This window comes from Diabrotica virgifera, chromosome 7 (genome assembly GCF_917563875.1).
Source record: "Diabrotica virgifera virgifera chromosome 7, PGI_DIABVI_V3a".
NCBI classification, from domain to species: domain Eukaryota; kingdom Metazoa; phylum Arthropoda; class Insecta; order Coleoptera; family Chrysomelidae; genus Diabrotica; species Diabrotica virgifera.
The window spans coordinates 171041770-171061733 of record NC_065449.1 but is presented as its reverse complement, the minus strand read 5'-3'; the positions used below and the strand labels follow the sequence as shown (position 1 = coordinate 171061733).

The 19964-nt window shown below is 33.1% G+C and overlaps 1 protein-coding gene across 1 annotated transcript in view; it reads left to right on the top strand.

Moving 5' to 3' along the window:
• LOC114339215 (zinc finger protein 346) overlaps positions 1-19660 on the top strand; it is a 71922-nt gene extending 52262 nt beyond the window's left edge. The window contains exon 8 of the mRNA XM_028289836.2: positions 14260-19660. Coding sequence (XP_028145637.1) covers positions 14260-14417 — 158 coding nt within the window. The 3' untranslated portion in view covers positions 14418-19660. The remainder of the gene's footprint in view (positions 1-14259) is intronic.
• Positions 19661-19964: the final 304 nt, after the last annotated feature.

Below are 19964 nucleotides of genomic sequence, written 5' to 3'. Positions count from 1 at the left end.
CTATTCTTTTAATCCCTATCTATCGATGTGTTTCGTTCTTCCACCATCGTTAGTTTTCTTTATGTTCTCACTTATTTTTAAATGGGATGTGTCTATGCTGGGTGAATTTTTCTCCTTCCAGGAGAAACATCCCATTCACCCGTTTTCCTCTGAATCATGGCTAGCGTGACTTCTATATGAGTCTATCTTTCCTTTCTAACGAAGATTGGCTCCCCGTTAAGGGCCGATAGGGTCATTATTCGGATCACTTCATCCGACATATTATCTTCTCTGTCACATTATTTGGTGTCCTCTATGGCACATATTTAGCATTTAGGTCACCCGCGTTAAGTAATCTGTTTTTTTCCTTTTGCATGACCAGCGGTGTCTTCCACGGTATTCTTGTATTCCCTTAGTGTGCTATTCGAAGAGAAGTTGTCGCCACCAGGACGAACATTCCAAGGTTCGGGATCAAAATTTCTTCCTTCCTTTGGCATGTTTTCACTCCTATTTCTCTGTTTCTGATATAGATTGCTACATCTTGCTTCTGTCTAAAATTCATCTCCCTTTAGTTAATCAAAAAAGAAAATGTTCTATTAGTCTGGTGTGCCATATCAGCTATGGATATGAATTTTTAAGTTTAATTTAAATTGTGTTTGTAGTTCATTAGTTCTTAAGGAATACAATAATGGATATATTATTTGAATATAGATATAATAAATGTCATTTGTTTTTCTTTGAATCCTTCATTATTATTTATCCAAAAACTTTTTTTGCATACGTTATAATGATATCAGATGCAAAAAAAGAAGCATCAAGAGGAAAATTATTAAAACTTAAATGAAACCAAAGTTATTACTAAGAAGATATGTTGGAAATTAACATAGACGGAACACAAATAGAATATGTGTAAAGAATATATTATTTACTTGCGACAAGATATGTCAATCCAAATAACAGTAACGACCTCAAGGTCGGAAGTAATAAAATTAGTAACCAAATAATGAAAAAGCATTACCAGAGAACGGCAGTTCTCGCCAGTGGCGCACAACCCCCCTACACGCGACACTAAATATACACGAAATTTTCGATTTTCTAAATCTGACTGAATTGAAAATTGGGCTAACTCCTATCTTAAAGTTCAGGAAAAGACTCACCAGTTCATATATATCGACCATCCATTTTGGTCCGAGGGTGTGGATTTTACGGCCCTTCCTAATTAATGTCTGTTTTTCGTTCTCATCCCCAAAATTCCCAAAAACTTCGAAAATTTAAGTCCAACCTTTGCGGCTTCTAATAGTACTGATCATTACCTTTCCAACGCATGCCTAATTTTGAAAATATATTATACCATTCAAAAGTTACCGAGGTCAGAAATATGACTCAATTTCTATTTAAAAAAGAGAAAATGTTTGTGGATGTGTATGTATGTATGTAAGTGTGTCGAAAAGTTAAACCAATCTGAATTTTTTTTCTGTGTTTGAAGAGTCGGTCAGGGTCGATTCAGAATCGGTGTAGTTTGTGACTTTTGACCACCCATAAGCCAGCTAGAGGACTTGGTAGGTACAAAACGGCATATTTTTTGGGAATAATATTTCTTCGGTTCAAGAAGCGACAGGAGAACCGCAGATACACCAAATAAATAGTGTTGAGTTAAGCTTTCAAATGGAGTCTAAGCTGTCAGGATCAGACATACACACGGCTCAGTATAGCTGATAAACTGAAAAACTAAAAAATTTTATTTTTTCGACAATTACTCAAAATTTCAACCTACGAATTAATAACTGAGCGTTTGTAGAAGGACTCTAGACTCTAGACGAATCTAACAGTGTATACCTCATATCCAGGAAAATTCGAATTTTTAAGTTATAGGCTTCAAAGGATGATCAAATCTATTTCCTATGGGAAAAGAAGGTTTTTCAAGCTCAATAATTCCTGTAATAGCTTCAGTTATCATACTTGACCTTATATGCATCAGATACTACTTGTCAATACGTTTCAAACTCATGTTTAGTAATCAAAATAGGTTAAGCTGTTTAGAAGTTATTAAGCTACAAAAGTATAATCCAATTAACGATTATTCCCGAAATGGTTTATGTAGTTGTAGTGGTTACGACGCTAAATTTGATCAGGCAACGGGCAATCCGAGTTCATTTTCTGGCCATCCCAATATTTTGTTTTCAATCTATTTCGAATAGAAAAAAATCTAGTGTACATTCGATGGGATGGGATCATTTGGGAGATAATGCGACAAAGCCGACCATCTATAAAGCTTAACGTGTAATCGAGAAATTTTGCATTCAACTTCATACATTTAATTTATAAATAACTTTGAAAAACTCCTGATACAAGAATAAAAAACGCCACACGCCGGAAAAATGAGTGGCGCATACAATATTCCAGCTACAAAAAAGCTGATATGAATATTACGTGGCGCAAAAATGTATTTTCATTTTGATGCCAAAGAAAATTCTAGTTTTATTTTAAAAAAATTTTCCATAATACTTGCTAGATTTGAAGTAAAGGCGCCACAAAAGAGTCTCAAAATTCAAACTGTATCAAAGTTACTCTTTTGTGGCGCGTTTTACTTCAACTTGAGCAAATATTATGGAAAAATCTTTTAAAATAAATTGTTTACTATTGGATAAGAAGATGCCTTCAATAAGTTAAATTGGGAAGAACGCGTAAATAAAATACATGGCCGATTTTTAAGTCATTTAAGATTTGCCGATGACATAGCACTCGTAAGCGACAATACAAGGAACTACTCTGCGTGCTAAAGGAATTTAAAGGAGAAATTATCAGGGAAAATAGGTTTAAAAATGAATTTTAATTAAATAGCCCAATAAATGAACGGGAAATACGGCGATACCGTGTAATTTTCAGGGGCAACTCCGAATTGCATGAAAATTTGGATTTAGGTTCTACTTACCCTCCACTTCAAAGTTGAATTTGTGCCGTTGGTTACTTTTACTTGGGGGGTGACAGTCACTTCTTCTCGGGGGGTGAAAAACATACGTTCAAGATAATCCCGGAAATGGATAAATTTACTGATTATAAGCAACTTTCGTTCTATAGAGTTTTTTATCTAAGTCAATACTTTTCGAATTATTTGCGATTGAAAATTTTTCGACAAAAAAATTACGTTTTCAGACGATTTTTCGCAAATAACTCAAAAAGTAAATATTTTATCGAAAAAAATATTTTTAGCAAAAAGGTAGCTTAGAAAAAAACGAAAAGAGTTGTGTATTCCTGAAGTCTATAGATCCAGCAAAAGCAAATTTGTAGCTCATGAAAAATATGTTTTTATTCGTCCAATTTCAAATCGAATATTTCATCGTAAAACAACCAAAAAATAAAGCACTTTTCGGGAAAAACCTATTTAAACTTGTTTAAAGTGTTTAAAAAAGCTTTATTTTAATGGTTTATAACATTTTCTAGCAATAAAAATAAGCGAGCTACGCTCAAAATAAAGTTGGCCACCTTTTTTTCTCCCGGAAATAATCCCGGACAAAAAATCCCCACAAATAATCCCCGGACAAAAAATCCACACAAAAAATCACGGACAGATAATCCCCACAAATTTTTTTGGGCAAAATATCCCCACAAAAAATCCCCAAGAAATAATTTTGCCGAATAAAGTTGTCAAATGAATGCTTATAATCCAAGGATGGTACTAAAGATGAGAAATTTAGACTGTCTGTCCGTCGGTACGTCCGACCGCGAATATAACTACTCTGTCATTATGCCAGGTAGAATAACAAATGAGGTGTCGAATGAACGGTTATAATCCAACGATGGTACTAAAGATGAGCAATTTGGTCCGTCGGTCTGCCTGACCGCGAATATAACTCCTCCGTCACTGTACAAGGTAGAATGACAAATGAGGCGTCGAATGAAAGGATGGTACTAAAGATGAGGAATTTGACCAAGGCTGGCTGTCCATCTGTCCGTCCGACCGCAAATGTAACTACTCCGTCATTATGCCAGGTAGAATGACAAATGAGGTGTCGAATGAACGGCTATAATCCAACGATGGTAATAAAGATGAGCAATTTGGTTCGTCAGCCTGCCTGACCGCGAATATAACTCCTCCGTCACTGTACCAGGTAGAATGACAAATAAGGTGTCGAATGAAAGCTTATAACCAAGGATGGTACTAAAGATGATAAATTTGGCCTAAGCTGTCTGACCGCGAAAATAACTCCTCCGTCACTATACCAGGTATAATGACAAATGAGGTGTCGAATGAAGGCTTATAATCCAAGGATGGTACTAAAGGTGAGAAATTTGACCAAGGGCTTCCGGTTTTAGAAATGCGACCGGAAGTACTGTTTTAAAGTCACCGGAATAGTAAAAGTCATATATTATTTCACGGGCCTTCGCAATGCGAGAACAAATATATACTTCCGGTTTCATGAGTGTCTTTCCGTCTGTCCTACATACAACTCCTCCGTATTAATACAGATATATACAGGGTGCGCCAAACCTCTGGTTTTCTTTGATTACGGCTAAACTATGAGATATACAAAAAAATGTTTATAACAAAACTAATGTGTATCAAAGAGGTCTATATTCTAAAATTATTTTGGATTATACAAGTTGAGTCAGAACGACGGTATGAACTAAAGTTGTATTTTTTTAAATGGAACACCCTGTATATTAAATCATTTTTGAATATATTATTTAAAAATATGAAAAATTTGTATAAGGTCTTATAGGCCTAAAGTTAATAATTTTTGAAATATTTACATTTTTATTGAAAAAAATGGTAATATTTATAGGGTTGTGGATTATGTTTCCAAAGAAATAAAAATTAAAGTGATTGGTCAAAATTTTTAAAATATAGTGTTATTTTTAAATAATTTAATATTTTTTACTTTTAGCCATAAAATATACAGTGTGATCACTATTTTCAAATACAAAATTTTCTATTTTTTTTTTAAATGGGACACCCTGTATATTAGTTTTGCATTTTGTAGTAAATATTACAACCTTTCTTTTGGTATAAGGTTGTATGTACCTAGCATGTTTCGTTTTGTAGATATTTTAAAAAAAACTATAGATTTTACGTTTTTGCGGATTTTTTATTTAAAAATTTTTTTGCAAAAAAAATAATTATAATCTGGTTTTAGAAACATACACTAAAATATAAAATATGAAAATAAAAACGTAATTAAAGATTAAAATAAATCGTATGCTAGTACAATTCAATTGAATTTAATAACTTTAAATTATTTTACAAAAAATATTTTACCATTTTAATGAATGCATAAATTAGTTACTAAATTAAATAAACAACCAAATTTTAAATCAACCGTAGTAATTTTTCTACTACAGCAACTTTCCTGTACCAAATTAATTGTTAGTTAAATTGTATTTAGTTAAACTTTTAATTTACCTTTTAAATTTACTTACATACATCATACATCTTGAGAATATAAAAATTATTATAAAGTATGCTTTAAAACAGCTGAATGTTAAATGTATCAGCCAAATTATTTATTAATATAAATAGTATTTACTGGTGTCACAAAAGCTGGTAATACTTTTGTAGTTGAAATTTTTGTAACAATGTTTTATATTTTAAATTTTAATTTTTTAACCGAAAAATTTTTGGATATGACATTTGTTTTGGGCGAAACCATTAGAAATTATTACCAGCTTTTGTGACACTAGTAGGTACATAGATACTATTTACTTCTTAATATATTATTATAATAGATACTATTTACTTCTTAATATACTTCCATAACGTTCATTTGTTTCAAAGCATACTTTATACGTTCTCAAGATGTAGGTAAATTAAAAAGTTATTAACTGATCTTACTCGTAAATACAATATAACTAACAATTAATTTGGTACAGGAAAGTTGCTGCGGTAGAAGAATTACTACGGTTGATTTAAAATTTGGTTGTTTATTTAATTTAGTAACTAATTTATGCATTCATTAATATGGTAAAATATTTTTTGTAAAATAATTTAAAGTTATTAAATTCAATTGAATTGTACTAGCATACGATTTATTTTAATCTTTAATTACGTTTTTATTTTCATATTTTATATTTTAGTGTATGTTTCTAAAACTTATTTTTTTTGCAAAAAAATTTTTAAATAAAAAATCCGCAAAAACGTAAAATCTATAGTTTTTTTAAATATCTACAAAACGAAACATGCTAGGTACATACAACCTTATACCAAAAGAAAGGTTGTAATATTTACTACAAAACGCAAAACTAATATACAGGGTGTCCCATTTAAAAAAAATGAGAAAATTTTGTATTTGCAAATAGTGATCACACTGTATATTTTATGGCTAAAAGTAAAAAATATTAAATTATTTAAAAATAACACTATATTTTAAAAACTTTGATCTATCACCTAAATTTTTATTTCCTTGGAAACATAATCCACAACCCTATAAATATTACCATTTTTCTCAATAAAAATGGAAATATTTCGAAAATTATTAACTTTAGGCCTATAAGACCTTATACAAATTTTTCATATTTTTAAATAATATATTCAAAAATGATTTAATATATAGGGTGTTCCATTTAAAAAAATACAACTTTAGTTCATACCGTCGTTCTGACTCACCTTGTATAATCCAAAATAATTTTAGAATATAGACCTCTTTGATACACATTAGTTTTGTTATAAACATTTTTTTGTATATCTCATAGTTTAGCCGTAATCAAAGAAAACCAGAGGTTTGGCGCACCCTGTATATATATAATGACAAATAATAAGGTTTCGAATGAAAGCTTATAACACAAGGATGGTATTAAAGATGTGTAATTTGACATCGGACTTCAGTTTTAGAGTTGCAACCGCAAGTAGGTACCTGTTTTAAGAAAGTTGCAATATTTCTCCGCTTTTCGCGCACGATCGTTTCTCGTATCCCCTCCAAGTACTTGCACACGGCGAATGCTATAGTGTCTTACCGTCGATTTTTCGAAGAGTTTTCATCTCTGGTGCTTCTAGCATTCTTTTTGTCCTTCCTGTCTCAGGTCGTGTTCTGCCGCGTATGTCATTATTGGTCTGATGACGGTTTTATTAACACCTTATACTTTTATACTTTAAGTGAAAGGATAAATCAATGAAAAAACATAACTTAATTCATTTCTACTAAAAAAATAACTTATAAAAAAATAGTTTTGTTTTTGTACGTGCCATCAAAATTTTCAAACGTGCCACTTGTCATTGGTTCGCCATCCCTGGAATAGAAGAATATTAGAATGCCGACCACGTGTAGACAAACGTAGTAGACGTCGACACCGACGCATTGGAGCGACGACATAAACAGAAATGCTGGGAACTGGATGATGAGAGCCGAGAATCGAGGGATTTGTAGAAAACTTAAATAACCCACTACCTAGAAGACCCAGAACCACTGTAGAAGACCTAGAACCCACTTGCGATCATAAAAAGCGGGTCACTCGATGAATTATTCAAGTTAGATGTCTCGAATTTTCTGAACCTGTTGTCCGATTTTAGTGATTTTTTTAGTATGTTATAGCCTTATTCTGAAGACCATATACTTGGTTTTTTTGATATTAATGTTAATGGTAGTATATGGTCTTCAGTAAAATCATAACACCAGCACATATTAGTATAAACGGCATTCAAATTGAAAAAGTATCAAGTTACAAATACTTGGAAACTTTAATAAACGAAACTGGAGACCAAAACAATGAAATAAAAAGAGGTATCGAAATTGCCAGGGCCACCTTCATAAAGATGAGAAAATTCTTCTGCAACAGAGATATAAGCATCCCTCTACGATTAAGAATGCTAAGAGGCTACGTATTTAACACGCTATTATACGGTGTAGAGGCCTGGACTCTCAAAGAGAACAACATAAAAAATATTGAAAGTTTCGAGATGTGATGCTACCTTCGAATGCTGAAGATGAGTTGGGTTGAAAGAATCACAAATCTTGAAGTAATACGAAGGATAGGAAGGGACCCAGAAATTTTGTTAACGATAAAACGAAGAAAACTCGAGTATTTGGTTCACCTGATGAGAGGTCATAAATACGCATTACTTCAAAATATAATGCAAGGAAAAATAGAAGGAAAACGGAATCCAGGCCGTAGAAGAATGTCATGGTTGCGGAATTTGAGAGAGTGGTTTGGCTGCACCACTAATGAACTTTTTAGGTCAGCTGTAAACAAGGTCAGGATAGCCTTGATGATTTCCAGTCTCCGATAGGAGTGGCATAAGAAGAAGAAGCCAATATTCTTGAGCAATATCGCTATAATAATATTGTTGCTAATAGAAAGTTAATTTGTCATTGTATACCGGGTGTAACAATCATACTGTGTTTATTCCTCAAAGTTTGGAACACCCTGTGGAATGTTTTAGCATAGATAAGATGTTGAAATTAAAACTCGATTGTAGCATTAGGCTTTCTTAACATTTTTGTTTTTGATTTATTTATTTATGTTGGATAATAAAAAAGTTAGGCACGTTAACAACTAACCATGTTCTTCATCAATACAGGGTGTTTCTAAATAAGTGCGACAAATTTTAAGGGGTAATTCTGCATAAACAAATAATGACCGTTTGCTTTATAAACGTATGGTAGCAAATTCTTCGGTTTAGAGATTCGGGATGTTAAATTTTTTCTTACAAACTGACGATTTATTTATTGCTCTAAAACCCGTAGAGATATGCAAATGAAATTTGGTAGGTTTTAAGAGACAGTTATTTTGCATGTTTTGACATACAATTAATAATTATATATTCACCATTGTCGTGCATACGGGTATAAACATTTTAGATATATCCCGTGTGCACGTCAATGGTGAATATAAAATTCTTCATTGTATTGTAACGAAAGAGAACTCTTGGCCGACCCCCGTATAACAGTAAACACCTCGAGAATGACGTAATCGAATGTTCGAGGCGTCGGCGGAGAGGAGGAGAGAGTTCTCGAACGTACGTCACGTAGGCGGAACAAGCTGATAGCTAGAGATGGGCGTCGATTGTTCCAGAATAACAACTGGGCTATAAATACGGACATATTTGTAAATAGAGTTTAGTTTTAAGCTAAAGTTTGTAAAGTAAACTTGTATAAATAAATTAATAAAGTCGTAAATAAATACCAGAACGCTCGTTATTGGTACAGTGGAGTCAGGTGACGGGTTATAAGTTGTTTTAAGTAAAATAAAAGTGACTCTAAAAGACTTTTGAACTTTATTCGTCGGGAATAATCGGAGTGCGTGATTGTTCGGTATTCGGAAAGACTTTTAAAAGACATTTTGAAAAGTACGTGTGTGCCGACCAAAGATGTTGCTACAAGAACTGACCATAAAACAGCTCCGTGAACAATTAGAAGAGTACGAGTTAGACAGTAGTGGGACCAAGAAAGTCCTACAAGCACGACTCGAGGATGTCCTCACGAAGAACGGAGATAATCCACAGACGTTCCACTTCCAGTAAGCCGAACAAAAAATCTTAGCGAAATTAAAAACTGTTTCTCAAACGATTGACGAGACTTCTCAAAAGATCGATGAAACTTCTAGAAAGAACAATGAGAAACTTGAAGAAGTTTGTAAACAGAACAACGAAAAACTTGAAGAAGTTAATAGACAGAACAACGAGAAATGTGAAAGTGTTTCTCAAAAGATCGATGAAACTTTTAGAAAAAGCGACGAGAAATTTGAAAGTGTTTCTTAAGTAATTAAAGACGTTTGTAGACAGAACGACGAGAAATTTGAAGAAGTTTCTAGAACATTCGATAAGATGCAGAAAAGTGTAGAGACCGTAGACGAAAAGATCAAAGAATTAGAGAGCATAATAACTAATACGAAGATGCAACCCCCAGTTAATGCAGTAGCTTTAGATCCTCTAGTGAAAGATGGAGTATCGAGAGACGAAACGTCGCATAACATGAGATTTAAATTACCACCATTTGATGGAAAGTCATCTTGGTCCATATACCTTAGACAATTCGAAGCTATCGCGACCGCCAATCATTGGACCGAACAAGAAAAGGCTGTTTCCTTGACTGCTGCTTTGCGAGGTGTGCTGCAGATATATTAAGATTAATTCCTAAGGGTGAAGAAAAATGTTACCAGACCTTGTTCACTCGTCTAGAAAAACGCTATGGAGATGCCCATCTACAACAAGTATACAAAGCACAACTGAGAAGTAGAAGTCAACGAGCAAGTGAGAATCTGCAAGAATTTGAAGCAGATGTGGCTCTTGTGGTGCGGTTGGCTTATCCGGAGGTGCCAGACAGCGTTTTGGAAGAAATTGCGGTAGATACCTTCGTCAATGGGCTGAAAGATAGCGAACTACAGAAAGCTTTCGACTAGCAAGACCGAAAGTTTTAGACGAAGCACTTGCTATTGCCTTGGAACACGAAGCAGGTAGCCAAGCTTCACGAAACAATCGAGTACTAACCGTGGAAAAAGGCGATAAGAGAAAAGATGAACGTTTGGTGGAAATGGTACGGAGGGTGATTCGTGACACGATGCCGAAGAGACGCATGAAGAGAGCTGGAAGAGTTGGTTCAAATACAGATGCTTCCTGCAAAAGGTTCGAGAACGGTTCTATTGGGTGAACTGTAAAGATGATGTAAGAAGATGGTGCCGGAAATGTGAACTGTGTACATCCGGTAATGGTCCAGTTGGTAGAAAGAGAGCACCCATGAGACAGTATAATGTTGGCAGTCCTATGGAAAGAGTAGCAATCGACATTGCAGGTCCATTTCCAGAAACCGATGCTGGAAATAAATACATCCTGGTAGCCATGGATTATTTTACGAAATGGACCGAGGCCTATGCATTACCGAATCAAGAAACTGCTACCGTTGCAGAGGTACTTGTTAAAGAATTCTTCAGCCGATTTGGTGTTCCCTTGGAGATCCACTCAGACCAAGGGCGAAACTTTGAGTCAGCTCTTTTCCAAAACGTTTGTAAATTAATTGGTGTCAATAAGACCAGAACAACACCCCTGCATCCTCAATCAGATGGGATGGTCGAGAGGATGAACCTAACGATGGGTAAACACTTGTCCAAAGTTGTATCTGAACATCAGCGAGATTGGGACCAACACATTCATTTATTCCTGATGGCCTACCGCTCGGCCGTAGGAGATGGCCTGAGAGACCCACTCACAACTATCCCCTTAGAAACGGGGAGCATAATCTTTATCTGTCAACCCCACGGTCTGAGCTGGTTAAGTGCTCTATACTATACAATTCGAGAAAAATGTACAATCACCTGCCCTCTAACATCAAATCTATTGCAGCATTTCCCGCTTTTCGCAAGGCCTTGAAAGCTTATTTGCTGGAGAGAGCTTTTTATACAGTGAATGACTTTTTTATAAACGATTTGAATTCAGCACATTGACTTGCAGGATTATTACTTTCGAGTACTTTTGTACATATTTGCAGCGGCATAGAACTTTTGATTTACTTTCCCTTTCTCTTTTCCTCGTTCGCCTTCTTTTTGCTCTGACGTTGTATACATATTGTTTGCAAAATTTTTAATTTTTTAATGTGTACTTAATAACTATAATGTTGTTCTGAAGCTATTTTCTTGTGGCATTTTTACAATTTTATATTTTATATTTAGCAACTCATAAATATTGGCAATATCATTTTAAAGTCTTCTACTTTAAAATGTATCATATGTATCTGAATTGCCGATATAAATGAGTCAAATTAAATAAATTATTAGAAGAATTTTTTTACTAAGCAACAACATTTTTGTTTATATTAATAGTATTTTGTATTTTGACAACGGCACCCGATTTGGGCGTCGAAACGTTAATAAAAATCATTTTTTAATAATATTGTGGCTTATTTCCCATTCTAAATAGTTAAAAATAATAACTATAAAATTATATTAAGTAGTATAACTCACGCCATTTACTTGGTGTCTGTTTCTGTTTTTGTTTTGTTTGTAGTTTTTTATTATTTTTTGTTTTTTATTGTATTTTTTATTTTGTATAAGCTTTGTCCACAAATTGGTAAAATTTTTTGACAATAAAGCATACATCCATTCATTCATTCATTCATTCGTAAATGAGACTACAGGTCAAACACCAACCTGCCTGATGTTGGGTCGTGAAGTTCGTTTGCCCTGCGACCTAGAGTTTGGCCGCAGACCTTCCGAGGAACATGTTGCAGGCGAAGAATACGTCGACCGCCTGAAGTTACGAATGAACAACATTCATGAACTTGCCCGACAACACATCCAGATAGCCAGTGACAGAATGAAAGATCAATATGATTCTCGATGCAATAATGAAAGCTTCGCAGTAGGTGATCTTGTCTGGCTTTATAATCCACAACGTCTTCGCGGCTTGTGTCCTAAAGTGCAAAGACAATGGGAAGGTCCGTATGAAGTTAAGAAGAAAATAAATGACGTAATATACAGAATTAAGAAGTTGCCAAACGGTAAACCGAAAGTTATTCACATAAATCGTCTTGCACCATATGCTGGCTCAAATGAAACAGAAGAGGCACGAGTCCTCCAACCGGAGATGAAAGATGCCGTACAACCAAGTTTTAAGGAATTTATTTCAAATTATGCAGAGAGAAACAGTGCTAGATTCGGCGTGACCACAGAAGTTCAGCAAGATCTGTTTAGTGTTTCAGAAGACGTCTCTCTAGCCCACTATGTTGCCCAAGATCTCGAGATGACTAAAGGAATATCGTCCGTATTCAATAGAAAGTTCGGCCGCCTGGACGAGTTAAGAAATCAGCAGCCTAAAATTGGAAGAGTACGGCGATTGGAAGATGGTCCTCGATCTTTGCTGTATATGGTGACGAGAAAGTCTTATACGGACACGCCAAGCTACGAGAACATATGGCGTGCTCTAACTAATTTGAAGAAAATCGTGTGTAATTATGACATCAAAAATTTGGCTTTACCAAAAATAGGCCATGCAGTAGAAAATCTGGATTGAAAGATTGTGAGAAGCATGCTTGAAGTGGCCTTCAGAGGAACTGGTGTACAAATCACTGTGTGTTGCATGAACCCGAAGATGTCGTACCCTTCAAAGACAGTAGACTGTTATTTCTTCTTGAAGGGTGTATGCAGAGCTGGAGAGTCGTGTAGATTCCGCCATCCTGGGCCTTCATCTAGAGTTGCTGATCGGGACGCTCAAATCTTAAGAGGGGAGCAGTGTAACGAAAGAGAACTCTTGGCCAACCCCCGTATAACAGTAAACACCTCGAGAATGACGTAATCGAATGTTCGGGGCGTCGGCGGAGAGGAGGAGAGAGTTCTCGAACGTACGTCACGTAGGCGGGACAAGCTGATAGCTAGAGATGGGCGTCGATTGTTCCAGAATAACAACTGGGCTATAAATACGGACATATTTGTAAATAGAGTTTAGTTTTAAGCTAAAGTTTGTAAAGGAAACTTGTATAAATAAATTAATAAAGTCGTAAATAAATACCAGAACGCTCGTTATTGTTACAGCATGACAAAAATGCACCATAACTACCTCTTAACACCTACCAAATTTAATTTGCATATCTCAACCGGTTTTAGAGCAATAAATAAATCGTCAGTTTGTAAGAAAAAATTCAACATCCCGTATCTCGAAACCGAAGAATTTGCGACCATACGTTTATAAAGCAAACGGTCATTATTTTTTTATGCAGAATTACCCCTTAAAGTTTGTCGCACTTATTTAGAAACACCCTGTATTGATGAGGAACATGGTTAGTTGTTAACGTGTCTAACTTTTTTATTATCCAACATAAACAAATAAATCAAAAACGAAAATGTTAAGAAAGCCTAATGCTACAATCGAGTTTTAATTTCAATATCTTATCTATGCTAAAACATTCCACAGGGTGTTCCAAACTTTGAGGAATAAACACAGTATGATTGTTACACCCGGTATACAATGACAATTTACCTGTCTATTAGCAACAATATTACTATAGCGATATTGTTAAAGAATAAGGCTATGCCATACTAAAAAATCACTCAAATTGGACAACAGGTTTAGAAAATTCGAGACATCTAACTTGAATAATTCATCGAGTGACCCGCTTTTTATGATAGCAAGTGTATGTTTAACAAGGGTCAGTGACGACTACATGATGAACAATTAATAAGTCACGACAACTATTTTTGAAATGCCGTTGCTAGCCTTAAGAATAAAATATTTCTTTGGCTTTTAGATATCAGCTAAATTACAGCATTTAGAATACATCACTGTTTCATTCCTATAGAAATTTTAAATTCATTTCCACAATATTTAGTCTAATCGTAATACAAATTTGTTTTTTTATATTTTAGGGGACTTTACGGAACATCCGGCAGATTTACATTTGTACAGGACGCCATCAGGTGACTACTACTGTCCGTCTTGTAACATAACTCTCAGTTCTGGAGTTCAATTTAAAATACACATCAAGGGCAAATCGCATTTTAAGAAACAATCTCAAAAATCTTAATGAAGCATAAACCTTTATAGTTGATCGGAGGCTATCTAAATAAAAGTCACCTTGTTAATATTATATATTTTTTTACGTTTTGTATAAGTGATACAAAAATCATCAACATGGTAAATTATTTACTTGGTGGGTTAGTCATGATTTAAAATTTTTATTTTTGCTATAAGCAAGATATCAATCCTTTAATAATAATTTATGTATAATTATAACCAATTTTATTAACGCAACATATTTCGAATCAAATAACAATTAAAAATATTTCAATCGTTTAGTACTGTATTGTGCGTCTTTTCGAGAATTAGTGCAGTCGCACAGTTGTTCCAAATGCTGAAAACGTGGCCACGAGGTAAAATAAAAAGTCCCTATTTAGGGGTTTTCATGTTTACAGTTGTTTTCTCATACTATCGTAGAGTCGGATCTATTCTTATTCATAACTCCAGGGCGCATATTTACAGATGCTCCTATACTACGGCACCAAAGTGCTGAAATCGGTTAGCCTTTGATATACACTATTACGCTACAAACCCTCATTGATTTCGGCACCTATTAAAATAAGACATCTATTAAATTTTGGTGTTTTTAAGTTTTTATTGCAATTAATATTATTGTAAGTATTGTTTATATTTCAATTTATTGCTTGAAAATAGGAATAGAAAAATGTCTTTTGCAGAGCCAATTAGCCAGACTTGTTTGTGATTGATTGCAGATTCATAGTCATAAATTTCTTATTTCATAACATAAGTACTACAATATTATTTTTATAGATACATACATATGTACATATTATTGCTTTACTTTTATTTTTTTATAGAAATGTCGAAATTTTTAATAGAAATGTCTAAACTGCAATAAACCTAGCATATTAATTTAAGAATGTGTTTTTTGACCCTAACCCGAGAAACAAATAAAACAAAAATTATAAAAAAACGCCATTGAATAAAAAAGAAATAAATATTTTTTATTTTTATTTATTTATAGGTACAGATATAATTACTCGTATACAGTGCGTTCATAAAGTATCGCATAAATTCATTATTAGCTAAATAAACAACATTATTAGAAATTACCGAAACAGGTCGACTTTTGATTTTAACTTATGATATTTGGCATATATATCATCCGTCTGGACGTGATGACGTAATCGATGATTTTTTAAAGAAGAATAGGTTTCTTTCTTTGTTTGTTTTTGAATCCGTTTGTTTAATCCGCAAACATGCATCAGAAGGTCCAGAGAGACCCACTCACAACTATCCCCTTAGAAACGTGGAGCATAATCTTTATCTGCCAACCCGACGGTCTGAGCTGGTTAAGTGCTCTATACTACACAATTCGAGAAAAATGCACAATCACCTGCCATCTAACATCAAATCTATTACAGCATTTCCCGCTTTTCGCAAGGCCTTGAAAGCTTATTTGCTAGAGAGAGCTTTTTATACAGTGAATGACTTTTTTATAAACAATTTGAATTCAGCAAATTGACTTGCAGGATTATTACTTTCGAGTACTTTTGTACATATTTGCAGCGGCATAGAACTTTTGATTTACTTTCCCTTTTCCTTGTTCGCCTTCTTTTTGCTCTGACGTTGTATACATATTGTTTGCAAAATTTTTAATTTTTTAATGTGTACTTAATAACTGTAAAATTATATTAAGTAGTATAACTCACGCCATTTACTTGGTGTCTGTTTCTGTTTTTGTTTTGTTTGTAGTTTTTTATTATTTTTAGTTTTTTATTGTATTTTTTTATTTTGTATAAGCTTTGTCCTGGTAAAATTTTATGACAATAAAGCATACCTTACTTACTTACTTACTAGGGATTGTGTGCTAGCTCATTTGAAAGGCAATTCAATTCTCTATTCAATAATATAAACATTAACATAATTATTTATACAGGGTGTCCAAATTTTTTTTATTTTCAATTAATTGACACAAAAAGACGAATGTGCGTAATTTATTTAATTCAAAATACATTTTACTGCTGTCATGAAACAGAAAAAAAATTTATTTGACAAATAAACATTGCTTTTCGCTTAAATTAAATGATCAAACTGTCAAGAGGCTTGTTTTTGGACACCCTGTATAAATAATTATGTTAATATTTATATTACTGAATAGAGAATTGAATTGCCTTTCAAATGAGCTATCACACGATCCCTATTCTTATTGAAAAAATCATCGATCACGTCCAGATGGATGACGTCACTAGAATGATATATATGCCAAAAAATCATAAATTAAAACCAAAAATCGACCTGTTTCGGTAATTTCTAATAATGTTGTTTATTTAGTTAATAATGAATTTATGCGTTACTTTATGGACGCACTGTATACGAGTAATTATATCTGTACTTATAAATAAACAAAAATAAAAAAAAATGTTTATTTGTTTTTTATTCATTGGCGTTTTTGTTTTATTTGTTTCTTGGGTTAGGGTCAAAAAACACATTCTTAAGTATGCTAGGTTTATCGCAGTTTCGACATTTCTATTTGAATACAATAAATTGAAATACCTATACAATACTTACAATAATATTAATTGCAATAAAAACTTAGGCACGATAATTTAATAGATGTCTTATAATTTAATAGGTGCCGAAGTCACTGAGGGTTTATAGCGTGATAGTGTATATCAAAGGCTAACCGATTTCAGCACTCTGGTGCCGTAGTATAGGAGCATTTGTAAATATGCCTCCGGGGCAAGTGAGCCATGTACTACCTTATTTTGGTCGGCAAAGTCGGAAAGTCAAAAAGAAGCGTATATTGAAAACGTTTTGTAGTTTATCAACTTTATTGCTGTAAAGCAGATTCTTCTTTTTCAAATATGTATTAATGTAAGATAAAAGTTAACTAAAGATTCGATAACAATAAATGCATCAAATTTGTTAATGAATAAACAGTAAAAATATACTTGAAATAATCAAAATTTCGTAAAAAATACATTCAAAAAGTACATAGTTCTGCATAATTCTGCGATTAATGTTTATCAATATCAAAATGTACAGTCAGAAGATAAATAATCACATTGGTTTAGCTGCCTATGCATTGCTGGAAGTTGTTTGAATACAAAAATGTACCTAAGTAATGTGTGCTAAATATTGTACTTCAAAAAGAAAATGTATTGGTAATCAGTTATTTCAAAAGTCCCTTATTATATAAAATTTCAAAAAAATATGCGTTTATAATATAAGCTTCGAATTTACTTCGGCCATATTGTATCCGCAATTTTGTTTTTCGAAAAAATAATGTTAGTTTTGTAATCAGCCACCTTAAACTACCAAATTCTTTTCGTCACGTTGGATCTGCCATTTTGTTTAAAAAAAAAAAATGTCAGATAACTAAGGGTCGAAAACTCTTAAGTACGAAAGTAATTCCGAAGTGTATGGACAAGATACCGAAAAATATATGACTTCAGATCATTAAAATTTATGAGCAATAAAATTATGAAGAAGTGATAAAGCAAATATGATAACGAATTCATCATCTTCCTGAAAACTCGTAAAAATGATATATGTAATATTTGATATAAATATCTGAAAATGGTTAAAAAAAAGAAATGCAATGAATGCAACAGGGTTAAAAAACTCTTTTGACTCTTCATAGAATTTTTGAAAGTGGGTTTTTTTCGGAAGCCATTAGTAATATTCAGGGTTGGCTATTCAGAAGAGTCCATCCTGATATTTGGCATTATTAATTAGATTGCTGAACTAAGTACTGTGATTAAATTACTGTTGTCACAGAAGCGAAAATTCTTAAGGCCTTGCAAATTATGAAGCCTCAGGCAGCAGGATCCGACAACATCACGGTCAAAGAACTGCGCAAGGTACCCATTCGTACCAAATTGGTTCTCGTCTCTGATACCATGCTTCTTTAGGGTGTCACTCCTGAAGTGTTGAAGTCGTGCATAACGACAATAATACCAAAAGGTAACTTGTGCGCCATAACGGTTTCCTCAGTGCTTGTAAGTGTTTTTTTGTTAAAACTTTTTTAGAGGTAGTAGTTATAAACTAAGGTTTTAAAATTACTTCTAGGCTGCAAAGCATTCCATTGAAAAATACATAGTAATTTTTATAATTAAGGTTTAATTTGTTTTTCTATAAAAAACTCTTAGTATTTTTTATATGAGAGTTTGTATTAAAAACTGTCCATTAGTTAGAACAATAAATCATCATCGTTTTAATAAAACTGATTATTTTCCAATTACAGAGTATTTTATTCAGTTTATCTATTTATTAGGGTTTGTAGGTATAATATAATGTTTCTCCTAAGCGGTACTAGTTTATCCTGCAGTGTCCGTATTAATATAACAAGATAAACTAGTTTGGCCTAGGCTGACCTAGTTTATCCTATCGCGTTCAACACAAACTAGTTTGGCCTATGCCAAACTAGTTTATCCTATGGCATCCTGGACAAACTACATTGGCCTAGGCCAAACTAGTTTATCCTGAAATCGGGTTTGACCGGTAACATATATATTACATAATCATATATTTTACGGAAAAATCCATTGTCGAAACGTCGATTTTTGTTTTAATTTAACCCAAAAGTAAATGCACAAGGAAGTAATTTATATAATTATTTTAGTTCAAATTAAATTACTTTTAAATTCAATATTCAGTTGTTGGTGATTTTTATAGATTGCTTCGAATATTATAAAACATATGCATTGTAAATAGCTTTAAAAAAAGGCAATGCATGTAAAGATAAAAAATTAAGTATTTTATTTATTATTATAATTATTATATAAATTGTACTCTTTGTTTCTGTAGGACAATTACACTATTTATTATTACATTATTATTCTTATTTGTCTAAAAATTGAGCCATATTAAGACAAAATTGTCGAAAAATATGTGAGGTGGAATTAATTTAAATGATTGATCACAAAATTAAAAGTGAAATATCAATTTGGTTCAAAGAAACCGCAATTTTACTTTAACTTTTTTGTACGTTAAATAAATATAGTAGATAATGTGGTTGTTTTCATTTGCAAGATGGACCTTTCGTTAACGCTACTTGTATCTGTGAATGACATCCCACAACTTTGTCTTTAAATCTAACTATTACATTCAAAATTTGGTAAGAAGTAATTTGGCTCGATTTTGATTAAAGCTTTTAAAATTAATTGTAAGTTGATATCTACGATGTAAATATATCTAAAGGTTAGCCAGTAGTACTACTGTTATATAGTTTTGTCCATATTACGATTTAACAGGGTAAACAAATACATTTTACAAGGCTCCTCACTATATATTTTATTAAATTTGTGGTTACTTTCTGGTGGATTTGTCCTTTTGTTCTCTGTGCTTTTTTATGGTGTTGAATCATGTACCTTGTACGAAGATACGTGCAGAAAATTGAAAGCATTTGAGATGTGGCTATATCGGAGAATACTTAAAATTCCGTGGATTGATCGGGTCACAAATGAGGAGGTCTACAGAAGAATGAAGAAGAACCGAGAGGTATCGACAGCCATAAAATCTCGAAAGGTACAATATTTCGGACATATGCGAAGTAAACCAGGACTAATCTGTAAAAAAACGTGTATTT